This window comes from Augochlora pura, chromosome 2, assembly GCF_028453695.1.
Source record: "Augochlora pura isolate Apur16 chromosome 2, APUR_v2.2.1, whole genome shotgun sequence".
Classification (NCBI taxonomy): Eukaryota; Metazoa; Arthropoda; class Insecta; order Hymenoptera; family Halictidae; genus Augochlora; species Augochlora pura.
Genome location: NC_135773.1, coordinates 16,481,391 through 16,498,234, shown reverse-complemented (window position 1 = coordinate 16,498,234; position 16,844 = coordinate 16,481,391). Strand labels below are relative to the sequence as shown.

Sequence of the window (16,844 nt, the reverse complement as noted above, 5' to 3'; positions counted from 1 at the left end):
TGACTCTGTTATTTCAATTTTCGGCTGGACTCTTCCAGTTAAATTATTTGGAAGTGGATCAAATCATGCGGGAGTAGATCAAATTATACGGAAGTAGATCAAATTCTACAAATTTTATAGAAGTGGATCAGAAGTAGATCAGACTATAGATAAGTAGATCAATCTATGCAGAAGTAGATCATTTTCAAGCGAATATTAATTCGCGAAAAAGTATAGTGAGTTTGAGGAAAACCGCGACTATGGCAGAATGTTGTTGCCGTCACCTGATACACGTCTGAAAACTATGTGAAATCGTATTAATTCATTTTTGTTATCCGAATGTGAAACTGCGTTTGTCGAGGGTCTGGGAACGAGCTGATAATCAGTAGTCAGCAGAGCTTAGCAGTTGCTTAGACGTTGTTCGAACGTTGGGAAAATATGAAAATTAGGGGTGGCAATTTAGATCGGCACCCTGCGATATCTTAACGATACTGTCAAAGGGGTACTCGAGGGGATGAAAACGAGGGCTGACGTATGGGTCGACTCACTCGGTGTGCCTCTGCAGCGACTGATGCGACATCACGTGCTGCTGATGGACGTGCTCGCGTTGTCCCCGTCTCAGCCCGGAGCATGAAGCCTCCGGCAACGTGGCTATCCTACTTTCGTCGGCCCTGTCGCGGACTCCCGTTAGCTTCGCCGGCATTGTCGCCCGTGAAAGCGATTGGTTCCTTTGTTGCTGGTGATGCTGCGGCGCCTGGTGTAGATAAACCGCCGACTGCCGCATCTGGGCCGCGTATCTGATCCCAACACACCGAAAATAATAGCGCGCCGTTGCAACCTCGGCCAATATCCGTTCGATAGTTCTCGAGACGCATCCTAACTAAGTTAGCGGAACAGGGGGCAGCCGTGGCTATATGTACTTACCGTTCTTCGGAGTAGAAATATCCGTCGCTGGCGGCATCGGATGGGGTAACTATGTCCAAACTCGACTTAGGCCTCTGCGGACGCCTCTGCTGATTCAACGAGTCATCGCAGTGGGTTGGCATTTGTTGCTGAGGTCTCCTCGTGGCTTCGTACTCCAGAAAATCGGCACTGTGAGGTCGCGGTGGTGGTTGAGCACGGGGTTGCCTCATAATGGGCACTATTTCACAGAAATGATCACGTTCAGCGATTAGCTTCCTATTCGTGGTACAGAGCGTTGGAATCATTCGCTCTATTCAACGCAAACATAAGGGAATCTAGTTCGAACAAGCTAATTAAAACTTTCCGTGATTAAGCCAGTAGTTGCTGTAAACATTCGCTCATATTGCTCATTCCATAAACATTTGAATTCACCCCGGAATTTTTCGAAGAAATTTCACTTCGAAACAAGTTAGTTCGGACGTTTTAAAATCATCACTGAAATTACTGCAAACACGACGTACTACGCACTGTAAGCAGGTTTCAACTTTCTACTAACATTCTGCGTATAACAAACAAAAATATTAAAACAAAAACACCCAAAAGACTTATTAGAATTATAACGTCTCTGATATGCATGTCACCGAGTTAATTGTATTACTTGCGCGTTTAAAGTAACGGAAATCAAACACTATTGACGATTGTATTAAACAGACACAAATAATAAAGGGATTATATACAGGGTATATCAAAATTATTGTAACTTGGTTCCGCCCCTTGGTCAGGGGGCGGAGCCTACTGTATAATAACCCCCGCTACTTGTGAATGGGGTCATATACAGGGTGCGTCATAACTATTGTAACTCCGGAAAATGAGGGGTTCCTGAAGTCATTCGGTGTAACTTTTACCTCAGCGAAAATGCAATCCGCGTATCATGTATCATGCACACCAAAAAATTAAAACAGCTGTCACGATGAAACTGTTTACTATTTCAGATCAGAAAAATTGGTAAATATTTTTCAGTTATTTAGAAATTGGGATAAACAACGTTCCTCTTAAAATTACCATTGTCACGTAGCAAAAATATTACTAAGTATTTACTTTTTTTTCTAAACAAAGGGAAAAGATACTTCAAACGACATCAGGAACCCCTCGTTTGCCGGAGTTATAATAATTTTGATATACACTTGTATATATAAACATTCTACGATCAAAATAAGCTCTTCAGATAGACGAATCCCGAAATATTAGCTAATCCAAATAAACTTAATAAATTGATTCCGTTCAAGATTGATCGTTTACTGACTATTAGCGGTGGCAGCCGGTGATAACATCTGCTGCTGGTGTTGCTGATACTGTTGATGCTGCTGAGCATAAAGAGGGATGGGAATAGGCGCCGGTGAAGCTCCCTTCGAGTATCCTACGGGTCCAGCCGGTCTCTGATAAAGCTGCGGAGCCCCATAAACTTCCTCGTAGTCACCGTTGCCCCTAGACGATCTAGGCTTCGCCGCGCTACGACCATAAGTATCCGGTGTGCGTCTTTCAGTCTGCACCTGAGTGTAGCCATACGTCAAACCCGACTTATCGGTCCTGAGGCTCTGCTGGCTCGGCTGACTCATTCTCGTTCCGTAGATCACGCTACTTCTATCGTAGTCGGACATCGGGCTTTTGCTGGTCACGGTAACGTCTGGCGACACTGGCGACTTCCGGTAGTCAGGATCCGGCGATGGTGTTGAATATTCGGTCGAACCGTCCGTTAATCGTCTTGGTTTTGGAGGAGCGTTCGCGTAGATAGGCTGACCGAACTTCCTTGGCATCGGTTGTACCGTTTGAACAGTCACTGGCGATTGGGTCTGCTGCTGCTGCTGTTGCTGCTGTTGCTGCTGCTGCTGTTGGAACTTCTGTTGATGAACCTGCTGATAGCGGAAAGCTCGGTTGTTGCAAATGTTATTACAAATATGGAGAAAATTAAATATTTTTTAAAGTGATTTTTCCCATAAGAGTAACATTTGTGCGAAAACTAGCACGAAATCTATCAATTTTGAAATAAAAAAAGTATACTGTTATGCAAGGAAAGTTCATTTATTATTGTACTCAAAGAACACAGATGATTCTCATCGCGTTCGCTATAAGAAATAGTGTAAATTTCGGCAAGAATCATCTGAGGAACCTATCGAAAATGGCACCTCTTATGGTGAAATAAAGAAGTTCTATTCTGGGTCCGTACTGAGTCAATTAGTAAATGGCAAATCGCTGGGACTGTAGCTCGAACAAATCTTTCCAATTTTATCACAGATGGCACCACTGTCTGGCTAGTAGTTCCAACGTTTTGTCGTTTACTAACTGGCGTTGCAGAGACCCAGAACGGTACATTTAGAATTTGCTACAAGAGGCGCTGTTGTGGTTTAATACTTGCTAAATTGTATATTGACACGTATCCAAATGAAAATTGTTTGTAATCAATTAAATCGATTAGAAATATGTAAGAAATTAGTACAGATTTGCAGCTAGCAATCTCTCTTATGTTTGCCACTGATAATGAACTGTCAGCTACACGTTTACGAAACACGAACAGCAATATTACGTGCCTGGGAGCGCTGATATTTTTGCTGTAATTTGTTACGCAATCGCTTGTTGAATATTTATGTTTTTAACTCTTGTAACAATTATGCGATACACTATAATATTATTGCCCTGTTACAAATAAATACGTATTCTTACTTGATGATGGGCCTGCACCGCATTCTGGTGGGATATATGTTGGTGCATTATGGCCTGGTGTGGATAGACCTGTTGCATCTGTTGTCCAGACTGCATCAGCGTGCCGTACTGTTGTTGTTGTTGGTGCTGAGACGTTCCAGGCTGCCCGTATTGCGACTGTTGCTGGATCCAACCGTTCACCAGAGGCTGAACACCCTCGTTGATATTATTATTCGCAGTATTCACCGTGACGCCACTGTTGTTGTTCACATTGTTGTTCCCGTTGTTGGTGTTCGAGTTGTTGCTACCGCTGAGGTTCGGGAACGAGGCGGTGTTCACGCTGTTCGGACTGGAGTTGTTGTTGGAAGCGTGGCTGGGCTCGTCACGAGATTGGAAGCCGTGGAAACCGGAGTCGCTGTCGTCCGCGCTCTGATTTAGGATCGAGGAGATCGAGGAGACGCTGGGACGTGCACTGCGTTCACCATCTTGCTGACCGGCGATCTCTATCACTACTGCTGCCTCGCCGGCGCCGCTGAAATAATTGGCATTCAGTTGTGTTAGGACATCTTTAGCCTTGTAGAGACGTTAGAATTGAATCGTCGATTTTCTTTCGTTTGTCAACGCGGATTCGTCGTATTCTGTTAAAATGCAGCGGATCTTTCTGTGACGCATTGTTTAATCCAATGTATTTCCATTGCATGAGATACAAGACCGTGGAGGTCGGACACGAGTGACGCTGATAGCGCAAGCGTTGAGTAGATCTGAATGCAGATTTTAGTCGTTTTAAGGAGATGATCGTCGTTTTAAAGAGGTGATGATCGTCGTAATTACGGCGATGATAATTTGCAACAATTTAAAATATACAGCAGAAAAAGAAAGGCAATTAACTTATCGTTGTAAGTACTGTAATGTAGTTCTGTGCACTGACTACTTCCATACTGCTGTACCAAAAAGTTAATGATCAGATCACTGTGTTTCATACGACGCTGCGATGCAAATGCGTAAAAAAGCAGGTCAAAAATATTTTATATTCGGATAGGTATTTTAAATTGCCTCCAAATAAAATCTGCGCAGGAAATATATGGCGAATATTCAGCGAATCCCCTTGGTTCGAAGTGATTAGACAATCAGCCGATTTTCCGAGCAATTAGCTGGGGTCGGGTAAGTCGGAGGAGCCGAGTTCGAGCAAACGGAACGCGAAATTCGCTTTGTTTCCCCTCGGGGTGGGGGTGGCGGCACTGGTTTAGCAGCGAATGCACCGATCCACGGTGCATCCTCCATCCAGCCGCGATGCGCCTAGGATGCAGGCTCTCGTTCCGCGCGTAATCGCGGCCCAACTAACCCAACTCGTTAGTTTGCTTCCTGGGAAGTTAACCGCGGATAAACCAGAGTTGCCGAGAGGCTGGGGATCCGGTTGTCGTTGCGCCGTTGTCCCGGCGAAAAACTGCGAGCGCTCGTTTCATTTGCCAGCGTCCGTGCTGCACGAATTTTCCATCTGTCCGGTCGAGTCCGTCAGCGGTTTCGAGTTTGCTCGTTCTCAAAGCTAATGACTAGACCAGAGGACCTTCTCCGCGTGCTCCTCTCCCGAAGAGAGCGATCCGTCTACCCTTATTTGTCGAATGGTTTTTCAAATTAACGGGGTGCGCGTTGCTAGTTTCGACACCGATGCGTCTTTCTGAAGCATGGCAATTTTGGGACCGCGAGCAAATAGGTTGGGAAGAGATCCGGCTGTGCTTCTGCATCATGCTTTTGATGTCTGACGTTGCCACTCGCGACATAGAATGACGCAAATACTAATAGACCCAAGTTACGTTTACATTTTTCGTGATATTTAAATAGAGAATATCATATGTTAGAAATAATAGAAGATAGATATAAACAAATAAACTTTGTTCTTCATTTTTGATTCAATATCAGTACAAATATAACTTTGACTCCGTAATTGTGAACACCACTGTACTCTTCAGATCTCGTACATTAGTGAATCGGGAATCGCGTAAAAGTAAGCGCATTAAATATTCTGCGAATATTGTTTAAATATTTAAATGTTTCAAGGGAAATATCATGGTGTGTTGAGAGAGTCTGAAGTATCGCTTTGTGAACGAAACAGTTATGTAGCTTCAAGAGTTGGAATACAAACACTCCTTAAAGTTGTACTCATCAAACGCTGTTCGAACAAGTTTAAGCACTTGCAATGATATTAAAATATATCCCATTACATTCAGAATAGTCCAGGGAGTCGTCTGCTGCTAGAAGCATTCGCGTAGCTTCTACGATTGAAGCAATTAACCCTTTGCCCTCAAAGCTACTTTGATACTAAATCCAATATAGCTTCCCTGATCTCCTATACTTGCTGTTAAGGATTCTATAAGGATTGGGTTTATGATGCGTACGTGACTTCCTGGCTATTTTTGAGCTGCAGAGCCTTTTTGGCAATTTACGTATTTTAAGCATCTGGCACCATAAACCAGGAGAAAGACGCCAAGCCCGAGACGACACATCGGACGCTTGGACTTTCTCCTGGTGCTCAATAGCCATTTAACGTATCACAAACCCCGTGCACCGTGGAAATTAACGTACGCCAAGCCACCCTGTGCAGCCAGCGAATTTGGGGGAATTTGGAGGAACCTTCGCAAACAACATTTCGAAGGGCGGTACTTGGTCTTTTGCAACTAATTTCGTATTGGCTGATAGGTGTTCGCCTCGTACGAAAAAGTAGAGACAGGAGTCTTCGTGGAACACGAACAGCCACGAAGACGAGAGAGTCAAATCAAGAGTCAAATCGACAGTTAACAAGGACACCCGAAAGATACCAAAGAGCTACCCGTCGACGCTCAGAAACGAAGAGTAGCAGGGACTCGTCAGACTCTCAAAACCTTTGTACGGCCATTGTGACGGCCTTTGATTAATAACTTCATCGAACCAGCGACAAATCAACCTTCGCCCTAAACAGTGATCCTCCGAGCCGGATCACGCACGCTACAACCACTTGCAATATTTGATTAATTGCATTTTATGCGTATGAGATCATGACCCATGCAACGTTTACACTTCTAATAATTTGAAAATGTAAAAATTATTTCTAAGCGGGATGTAACAATTTTTTGCGCCTTAAAGTCGGCTTTAGAGTTCAAAGGATTAATCTCTTTCTTCACAGGAAATTGAAGAGAATGATCAGAAACGAAGAAAGGATAGACGAAAGAATCGAAAGAAGACAATTTGTTGTAGAATATTATCACAGTCTATCAGACCTTCCCTGAAACATTTCAACGCAGGTGAAATTGCCCGCTGGAAGATGATTGGTTCGTAGAAGCGCGTTTCAGGTTCGCAAGCATCGTGAGAACGGAACGGTGTCCCGAGCCGAAAGCCTCGAATCTCTGAGAGTGGCTCGTTCTCTGGCGAGGGTAGAAGCGTGTGGGAAGATAATATCGGCAGTGGAAAATTAACACGAAACCACTCACGGATTGGGGTCCTGGAGGAGCGTTGCCAGAGTCAACGCGTTCACCCACTGGTTCATGCTATCGCGGCTGTCCGCCGCGAAGTGGTAGGTCCTCATGTTCGCGTGCTCGGCTTTGAACGCGAACTTTCTGTTAACCTTGTCCTCGGGCTTGCAGACGGTGACCCGGTACGACGGCAGCAGTATCGAGCCGAGCAGCTTCTCCTCTTCCGGTCCTACGAGCACATTGGAAAACAAAATCTTCATTATCTCGTCAAACACGTACGTGAAATATATCGCTCGTGATATGTTAATTCCAAATTTTGCAGACAAACATTTACCAACGCTTAATGTACACTGATTTGTTCTATGCAATGATTGTAACTCTGTTAAGAGATATAATCATTTAGCTTTGCAAAAATGTGTTTATGGGTAGGTGCATCTTGCAGGTTAAGACATGCTTTCAACGAAACTGACAGGAACATTAGTTTCAAATTTTGTAGACATCTTTATCAACGTTTAGAAAGTGCAAGCAATTATTTTCATAATAAAATGCCGACTCCACTGGAAGCTATAATCGTCTAGGTAATGAATTTTACCGAAGTCTTCTCTGTTAAAAATACAAAGGCAACAGTGCATTTACTTTGCTTCTGTATGATTGTTGTTTAAAATATACAGCATGATAAACATTTCGTTAGACCTATTTTTTGAAAACCATTGCAGCTTTTAGATTTGTTCAATAGTAAACTGAAACGAATGAGCGCTTCCCGTTTACGAATAGAATAAAAATTATTCTCAGCAGATTTCCATACAGGCGTCTCTATAGTCTGAATAATATAAAACACGGAGACGATTTCAGAGAACAGAGCCAGAAAAAAAAATGCCCGATGCTGTTACAAGCATAAATTCCGCATACCGAGGCATCAAAGGATGAAACAGGGATCGGCAGGGTTCGCCGGGACAAGACGGAGTTCTCGAGAGGGTTTCAACGGCATTCCGTGTACTCGCGCGAGCACTCGCGGCGCTCTTTCGGCTCGGAATCCCTTTCACGCGCGGATTTCACCGTGACGCGCTCGCGCCGCCAAGTCGGATGAATATTTCTCATTAATGAGCGAGTACGTCGACCCTCTTGCCTCGTTTTTTTCGAGCTCCCCGGGATGAAGCGCGGGCTGCATGCCGGCCGCGTGGCTGGCTGCCTCGACGGAATGGATCCGCAGAGAGCCAGACAAAACGATCTTCCCGGAATCGTTTGACGCGGGAGTGCCTTCAATGGACGTACACTGCGCACGCTGCTCCATGGTAGGCTGATTGCTGCGAGAGGCACGAGCATTGTCGACCGCGGAATAAGCAGAGTATCGTTTTAAGACTCGGGACGAGACGGTGAACGAACCTGTCGACGACCACGAGAAAACGAGAGTCGAATCGAGAACACGCGTCGAGAGAACTTTCCTCGTCGAGAGGCAATTCCGACGATGGGGCCGCGAACTATCTTCTCCGCGGTCGCTGGCTCTTTTCAGATGATTCTGTTAGTGGCAGAGCCGGAGACAATGCGATCTATTACAGTTTCTTCGGGTGGAATCAGTAGAGACATTGATCTTGGGGGACTAAAGCTTGGCATCGACCAGGGTCTCTGCACAAATTTTAAAGTTTGGTGTTTTGAAGCATCTTTTCGACCCGGGATGAGTAGAATAGACGTGCCTTTGGTCGGACGTCGCGAACAGTGATGCTATTGTCTTATTATTAGACGGTGGATTATACGACATATGCACGGCTAAAAAGCTAATCATTGTGAATGCATTAATCTTAACATTGAGATAAATAAGGATTTTGCAAATCACACGATTTTCATTATGAGATTAAATAGAAATGGACCTAACCGACGAGAGAAATATGTCAATGTTTTTTTAGAGAAAGCAAATTGATTTTATTCATACATTTAGGGTTACCTCTTAGGGCTCTAACTACTCCCAGCCGAAACGGTCCGTAGGGACGGCGCGCGGCAAGTGCTTACGGTCTTTATGACTTAAGTGTACAAGTAAACGCATGTCTGCGTCCTTCGGCCACAACGGCGACTTTCGTCAAACGCATATATGCGTCCATAGAGCCCTAAGGGTTAATATACGTGCTGCTATCTATCGTTTATTTGCAAAGAAATGAATCGAAAAATCCTTGAGAAAAATATGTTTGTCCTGCGTAACTCATTTTGAAAGAAAAGGGGGCTTACTGAACCGACTATATAATGTGACTAGATTTTTGGTAGCGATAAATGAAATACGTTTGAAAAATTGAATAACCTAAGAGCAACAAACATGATAATCTACATAACCACTTGGAATGAAGATTCCGGACGTGATCTACTAAATATGTACATTATTCATTTCTTCTACATTAAAACAAGATTAAAACATCATATTAAAACATCTCGTTCTATCAAGGAAATGATTAAGGTCCATAGCTGCAACGATCATAGACCACTGTTTAACATTAACAACTAGACTCCAGATTTTAAGTACTTATGGAAAAAATGTGTTGATGAGATTCAAAGCAGCGGATAGATTAAAAGTATCCATGAATGTCAATGCACTAGTTTTAGCTGATCAAACTCGTTAAAGGAGAAGATCAATTCCTATTTGGCGTTTGTTTGTTGCAATAGATGCGAATAATTTTCGTTTTATATAAAAATCCGCAGTCTACTAACAACAGCAATACTATTTATTTACGACAGCTATACTGATTTCCATCGCAAGAAAACCGCAAATAATAAGAAGCATAGGACTGAATAAATACACGACCATTTCCAGGGTTCTTCTCTCCGTATAGAACTGCTTCCTAACAGCGTCAATCGAGCAGTTATGGTTGCTTGTGTAATCTAAAAATGTCCAGGCCGCTAAGGGTTAAAAACCTGCCGCGTCATCCTCCAGCACTCGGCGAAGAGGGACACGGCAAAAGAAGGAAATCACAGCGATGATGAGAGTTATTCTTCGCGTGACAGTTCACACGCGCGCGGAGACCAGCGGAATCACCCAGAGGAATATACTTTCGAGCGTTGAAAGGTTTCTATTCGAGGCGGTAACGTCATTATCATACGACGAGGGGCTTCCAGCGAATGGCTCCAGGACCGGGTCGCGATCGATCGGTCGGGATCGAGAGCCGACTCGGATCGCAGGAACGGGGTCGGACACAGGCGAGGAAATGATTCCGCGGATGCGACAGAAGCCTGACAAATCGAAACGTTCGATTCGACGGCTCCGACAGGCTCGAACGCCATTGACACGCGTTAGATATCGAGCAGCGGCCGGCTCGTCGTCGGAGGGCAGGAGGGCGGCTGAGCATAAATCACCAACGGAGAACCGTGGACAGAGCAGCGCGAACGGGAGGAAAAACTGCCATAAATTTCGCCGTGGACGTCGCACGAACCGGGCCACGGTCCGTTTTAATCGCGGACCTCGATCCTCGTGTCAACTTCTTCCCTACTTTCTTCGGAAAATGTCGACAACTGAATTCGAACAGTGAATGACAAATATTGACCCTTCGAGCGCACCGTTTCGACGTTTACCATCGCTGAAATTGTTTCGGACGTTGCAGGCTAACGCGGAAACTGAGACGACAATGGGAAAGTGGTAATGGAGGTAGGAATTTTTGGAGAACGTTTCGAACAACATGGAAGCCTTAACTCTTTCGGCACAAATGCTCTGAACACTCTCGCTATACAAAGCGCCGAAAATTCACACATGGTCAATCCTCTTTTATATGAAGATTTTCCTAAGCGTGAAATAAAACTGTGCTTAATAAGGTAACGTTTTTAACAAAAGGCGTTGCTTGTAGCTTTAATATTAAAACATACTTATATAAAATTCCGTTATTTATATCGGCCATCACATGGACACCGGATATATTCGGCACTTGTTCATGTGATTGTTTGATATATCCGCCACTCGTACGGAGAGGGTTAAGGCGTCATTGCACCGTACCAAGAGAAATTTAAACAATCTTTTTCTGGATGATAATTCCGAACGAAATTATCAGATTTTCTTACTGGACATGACTTGTTGACATACGGCTCAAATAATTGGTCCTGTTGAACAGTTTCTTGAGAAGATCGCAACTTTAAATTGTAGAGTTTTATAAATTATGAAATGATCGCCGGCATACAATATATTAAGACATTAAAGGCGGGGTATCTTGACGAAAGTATGCCTCGTTTTTCGCCCCTCCTCGTTTTTCCTCCTAGAGTGGGCGATATTTTGTTTAATCATAAAAAATTTAGACTTAAAAAAGTTTATTTAAAATCATAAAACTATAAGAAATATTAAAAAAGAACTAAACACTAGATAAATCGTATTACTACGACTCCCGCCTTTAAGCTACAGTCGAGATAAATCGTAGTACTACGACTCCCGCCTTTAATGTGTTAAGAAAGCTATGTTAGTTTGCTATTTAAAGTTATCGAGCTATTTAAAATGTCCAAGGCGATCGTCAACTTTTATATTAAACTGAAGATTTTCTGCATCTTTTATAGAGGTGAGGAAACGAATTTTAAAGTAATAAATAAGCGAAGAGAATTCAAGAATATCGTCATCGTATTTTCAATATTTTAACTCTTTACCATGCGGTCATGCGGTCGTAAATCTATTAATATTTCTATATTTTTATAACGTTATCAAAAAAATTTATTTTATCTGTTTTATTTATTCTATTCTTATTTGATTTATTTTATTCATCGCGAAAGGTATCTAATATTTAAATAATTATATAATAATATTGGTACTTATAGTAACTGAATGTTAAATTTTACTTTCTATTCATGTTTTATTTATTTTATTAACCGCGAAAGATAGATGATATTTACATAATTAAACAATAATATTGGTTGCCATGACAAGTGTTCAAATTATTGATGAACGGGACTGATTATCGTTTACTTCTCATAAATTAATGCAGAAAAATTTTATTCTGCAGCATCGTATTACGTATAACACAATTATTAATTGTATTACAATATCGATGCAAATATTAACCTCTTCACGCCCTTGGCCACGCATGTGTACGTTTAGTTCTCTTAAAATTATGATTATACCAAGTGTAAAGAAAATGAGAATCAGTTGAAAAACTATTCGTTACAGAATCCCTCAGCAATACTAACAAACCCTCATCGAATGAAATGAGACGAATGATAAATAAAAAAGAAAAAATTAAATAGACTGTTCCCTGCTATAAAAATTCATCCTGGAAGAGGTTAAACATCGAAGAGACCACTCGAATTTCAGATTCGTCTTAGATTTGTTCAACACGTGTTTGAAAAACTCAATTGCTTGACGCGTGATAGGATTATGAGCTTATCAAAGCGTAAACGCAAGTAAAATCGCTCGCGGTGAAAAGCGTCGGAGGTTGAACAAATCTCGAACGCGTTCACCAGGGAATGGGCCGATTTGCGTCTCGTTGTTCTGTTCTTTTGACGAGAACAACCGAGCGAGCCGTTTACGCGCACGCGAATCGCGTTAATTAACGCGATATTATATGACGAGGACTCACAATAGGAACAACGCGTGTCTGGGTTATTATACCGCCGGTGTAAATTAATTTACCGACGCGTTCTACTCCATCCTGGCGTCAACCCGTTTAATGCGCATTTTAATATTCGCAGCAATAAACGGGCGAACGGCGGATGGGATCCGTAAATACACGACCGTATAGCTATTTGTTCAATTAGATCTCTCGCGTTTTAATAAACTTTCAGGCCGATGAGAAATGGGCGTTAGTTGCTCAGCTCTCCGCTTCTATTGTGGTAAGTACAGCTATCCTTTTCGAAAGAATTTAATCCGATTTGAGAGCGCTCGGAATTCTTCAGCGATTATCGCGATTATTTTCATTTTCTTGTTAATCCTATTCAACCTTTGACATCCAGTTCTCAAAATCTAATTTACACAATCGGGTAAAATGGACGGAAAAAACAACCGACGTGAAAGTTTAATGAGTTCGAAAGATCTAAACGGAGCTGTTTTTTGGAAATCTAACATTGTTGCAAGACGGGACGATGTAAAATTGAATTAAGATCTTTCGCAAGTGATAAACAAGATTGACCCTTTTGTCATCCGCATATCCAATTAACCCTTTCCACTTGTGTGGCGCTATGAAAACTGATAATGCCACGTATGCGACCTACAAAATTTCAAAGAATGACAGTCTTTTATTTAGACAAATTAAACTTGCGAAATTAAATCGTGTGACGTCAACAAGTTTTATAACATCCGTGCGGATTCTGTTCAAGTTAGGATGAAATACTAGGTTAACGTACAAATTAATTTTTCTGTCACTCACATGGGAATAATGCAACAGTCAAAGTGTTCAAAATTGTGTTCTATATTACTATTATATTATTGCCTGAATAATTTTGACAATTGTATTTAAAAACCCGTTAAATGCACAAGTACTGTAGCACTTATAAGTTGCAGTAAATCATGTCAAATAGAAATACTGTACTTGAGAATACGTGTTCTGGATGTTAGATTAAAATAGCTTATACCGTAAAGAGTTAATATCAGGTATCAACGCGAAAATGAGTCAAAATAAAATGCATCTTTATTGAAGTATATATTAATAGAAATGCATTTATTCATGTATATATAACAAAAATGCATTTATTCAAGTATATGTTATAACAGAAATTGTACATAAAATAAAACCAATCTTGCCATTATTATGAAATGATATACGTTAGTCGTGTCAAGGGTTCTGTAATTCTAGTCTTAAACTGCATAATTGTCAACATCCAGATAATGGAATCGGAAAATTAACTATAAATAGAAATGGACGAACAGAACACGGCAAATAAGACTGCTCTTCGAAACAAGTGGAGCATGATTATGCGCATTGCGTTTGGTTAGCCACCCGGTATATACTAGCTATGCGGTATACAATTCCGTCTATTGCATGTTAATTTCTCTATTGTCAGATAGCAATTTGGTGATAACACGGTGACAGGGAACAAACGCAGTGGTGGCAGTAGCGGCAGTGGCGCGTCGTTAATTGGCAACCGCCACCGTCCGACCAATTACTGTCCGATACTACTTGCGCCGGCAGTCTCTAGCTGCGAGCGACGGCAAACCGTCCGGGAAAAAAGCAACGCGATAGTAAGAGAAGCAGCATTTTGTCCGGTGATCACACCTAGAAAAACTCTGCCCCGAATTCGCTACGCTATTTTAATTTCTAATCCTTTCTCGAACGAACCCCGCCCTGGGGTGTCTGCGAACAGGTGCAGATCGCAAATTCTTTCCAGCGCAATTACCTTACGAGAAATTTCAACCTTATCGGGATCGATTAATGCGGCTTTCACCTGCGAAATTTCTCTGAAGCCAAGTGTTGCAAAATGGCGGAGCTGTACGAAAAAATTATGCTGGTTTCGTCACCTTATTTCTTACAATATCGATTGCTAAGCGTCATTGTTGCAGAAGGCTGAGACTTCAGTATTTAACAATTCCTACCGATATGCGGATAAAAATTTGCGGTTTGGTAAACGGCACAAGGATTCTCGAAAATATTAGTTACTATAGAAATAATAACAATTTATCGTGGGAGGCATTCTTATTATCAAAAAAGGTCGTCGAATTTCACATTTAATTGCAAAGTTACGTTCTTAAAAATTCCAAATTCCAAAAATGTATTCAAGTCCTGTACAATATTGTAAATATGTGCAATATGTATAATAAAAAATAAATAAACATGTACAATTTTCTGGAAATATTCTAGAATTCCGGTAAAATTGATTAAAAAAACAAATTCTATTTTTTGCAGCCGCCGGAAGTGTCTACCCCCTCGACAACATTTTTAACCGGGTTTAGACACCTGTTTCCGGAGCGGTGTTAAATAAATTTAGTCGTAAGGGGCATAATTCACGAGGCGGAAAAAATTGAAGAAAATCAACGCTCTCGGGAAAGATAAGTGAGAGAGATAGAGAGAAAGAGAGAAAGAGAGAGAGAGAGAGATAGAGATAGAGAGAGAGATAGAGAGAGAGAGACAGAGAGAGTGACCAGATGACGCGCTGCACGTAAGTACGCAATCGGAGGAGCTCGCACAATTAGTGTTCCTTGGAAACGATCTGCCGGAAAAGATTTAAGGACGTGCCGTTGCAGAAGGGAGGGGATAAGGCAGTAGGAGGCTGGAGCGGAAATTGGTCGGGCGTAAAACGGTGGAAAGCAACGGCTGTGCAGCGAGATGAGGCTTGAAGCCGTGCCAAAAGTCTTTCTGTACCCGCGAGACCGGCTCCTTCAGAATGAAAAATTGTTAATTCCATCGCGATCCTCTTATCGGAATACGCATTCCGCTGATGGTTACCATGGGCGATTAAGAGATCCGCCATATTTCTTCGGTACTGTTCTCAGCGGTTTACCTTCTCTCGCCGCGCGTACTATGGAAATTGGAAACTGCTACTTACGGACTGCGGAATTTACGAGAAAAATGAGTAGAGGAAAATAAACACTGACAATATTACAAACATTTACTGATTTGATTACATTATTTTCAACTCATAAACAAAACGAAGATCAATGTTTATGCAGCTCCTGTTTCTTGCAGCAGCTGCATTCAATTTTTATTTTGCATAAACATACTCAGTCTATTTATCAGCATCTAGATTGTTACTAACTCTGCGCAGACTGTCCCCTCACGATTGTTACGATGAATCAAATAAAGATAACTAAGTATATGGACTGTTGATTGTTTCTGGTCGGATCCGTACAAATAAAATAAATTGCTATGTTGTATCTCGATGAGTATCGCATATAAATACTTGCAACACTGGCGGTATCATTCTATCGTGAAAGAATTGTGACGTTTATTCGATAACGAATACATAACGAGTTGCTTTTAATTTAACGTGGAGTGACTGAATGTTTTGCTACGTTAATTTGATATCGAATTATATGTTAATTTAATATTGCGCTCGATTTTTAAAAACTATTTTCCGGTAAAGTTACAAAGTGGCTTACATAAAAGTGTTCTAGCATCTAGTTTCTGTTATTGCATTTTACAAGGTTCTTAATTCAGCCTTCAATATTCACGAATTGACTTCATTGATAGTTAAATTCGTTGGATGTCTATTAATCGAAAGCAATTTTGAAACGTCCCACCGAAAAAGGAGACCGACGTTCTCTGTATATCGGACGAACAGCCGTCGGAATTACGAGTCAGGAGTGTCGGGGTGTTGTGCCAAGAATGCGCGAAAGGAAAAACGAGAACGAGACGAAACCGGAGATAGGAGTGCATTTTCTTTTCTTTGTCACTCCTCGTTCCGCTTTTGTCGCGGGGAACAGGCGAGGCGGCGCAGAGGGAGAGGAAGGTGCAGAGGGAGGCGACATGTAATTCCGTCGGAATAAGGAAAACGAGAGAAAAAAAAAAGAGAAAAGAAAGTAAGTCTGACCTTTGTAATAAAAGAGGCAGTACTCGGAGAGGACGAACCACCGCTTCTTCCAGAGCATGAGACCCTCGGAGCCCTGTTTGTGTAGCCAGCCCTGAAGGGCGACCGGGGCTGAGAGTGGCCTCTTCGCGGCCGGCGATCGCAAACCCTGCGAGCCGCTTCGTCTGCGAACACCCGACACCGACGCCGCCACCACCCCCGAGCCATCGTTCTTGCTGCGCACCTGCACAGGCACGGGAAGTGGCGCCGCCTGGACAACCTGCAATCACCGTTTACATTCCATTAGCAAATTGCTGCCTGACGTCGCGCAGTTCGAGCTCATTCTACTATCCGAAGTGCCTGTCCGAGGCATATCCTGCGAGACGTCGTGCGAGCTAAAGCATCATTTCGGGGGGGGGGGGGGGGGGGGGGGGGGGG

The 16,844-nt window shown here is 42.4% G+C and overlaps 1 protein-coding gene across 7 annotated transcripts in view; it reads right to left on the bottom strand.

Moving 5' to 3' along the window:
* The window catches only part of LOC144478415 (uncharacterized), a 248,983-nt gene that overhangs the window by 101,663 nt on the left and 130,476 nt on the right, over positions 1–16,844 (bottom strand). For 6 of the 7 annotated variants that reach the window (XR_013495341.1, XM_078196269.1, XM_078196275.1 and 3 more), the window contains 6 exons: positions 16,431–16,686; positions 7,041–7,251; positions 3,601–4,111; positions 2,186–2,795; positions 904–1,120; positions 528–776 (listed from right to left, as the gene is read on the bottom strand). Coding sequence is in view for 6 of the 7 variants with exons in the window: in XM_078196269.1 (XP_078052395.1) it covers positions 528–776; positions 904–1,120; positions 2,186–2,795; positions 3,601–4,111; positions 7,041–7,251; positions 16,431–16,686 (2,054 nt within the window). In the remaining variant the exon portion in view is untranslated. The remainder of the gene's footprint in view (positions 1–527; positions 777–903; positions 1,121–2,185; positions 2,796–3,600; positions 4,112–7,040; positions 7,252–16,430; positions 16,687–16,844) is intronic. The other variant, XM_078196271.1, reaches the window with a different exon arrangement.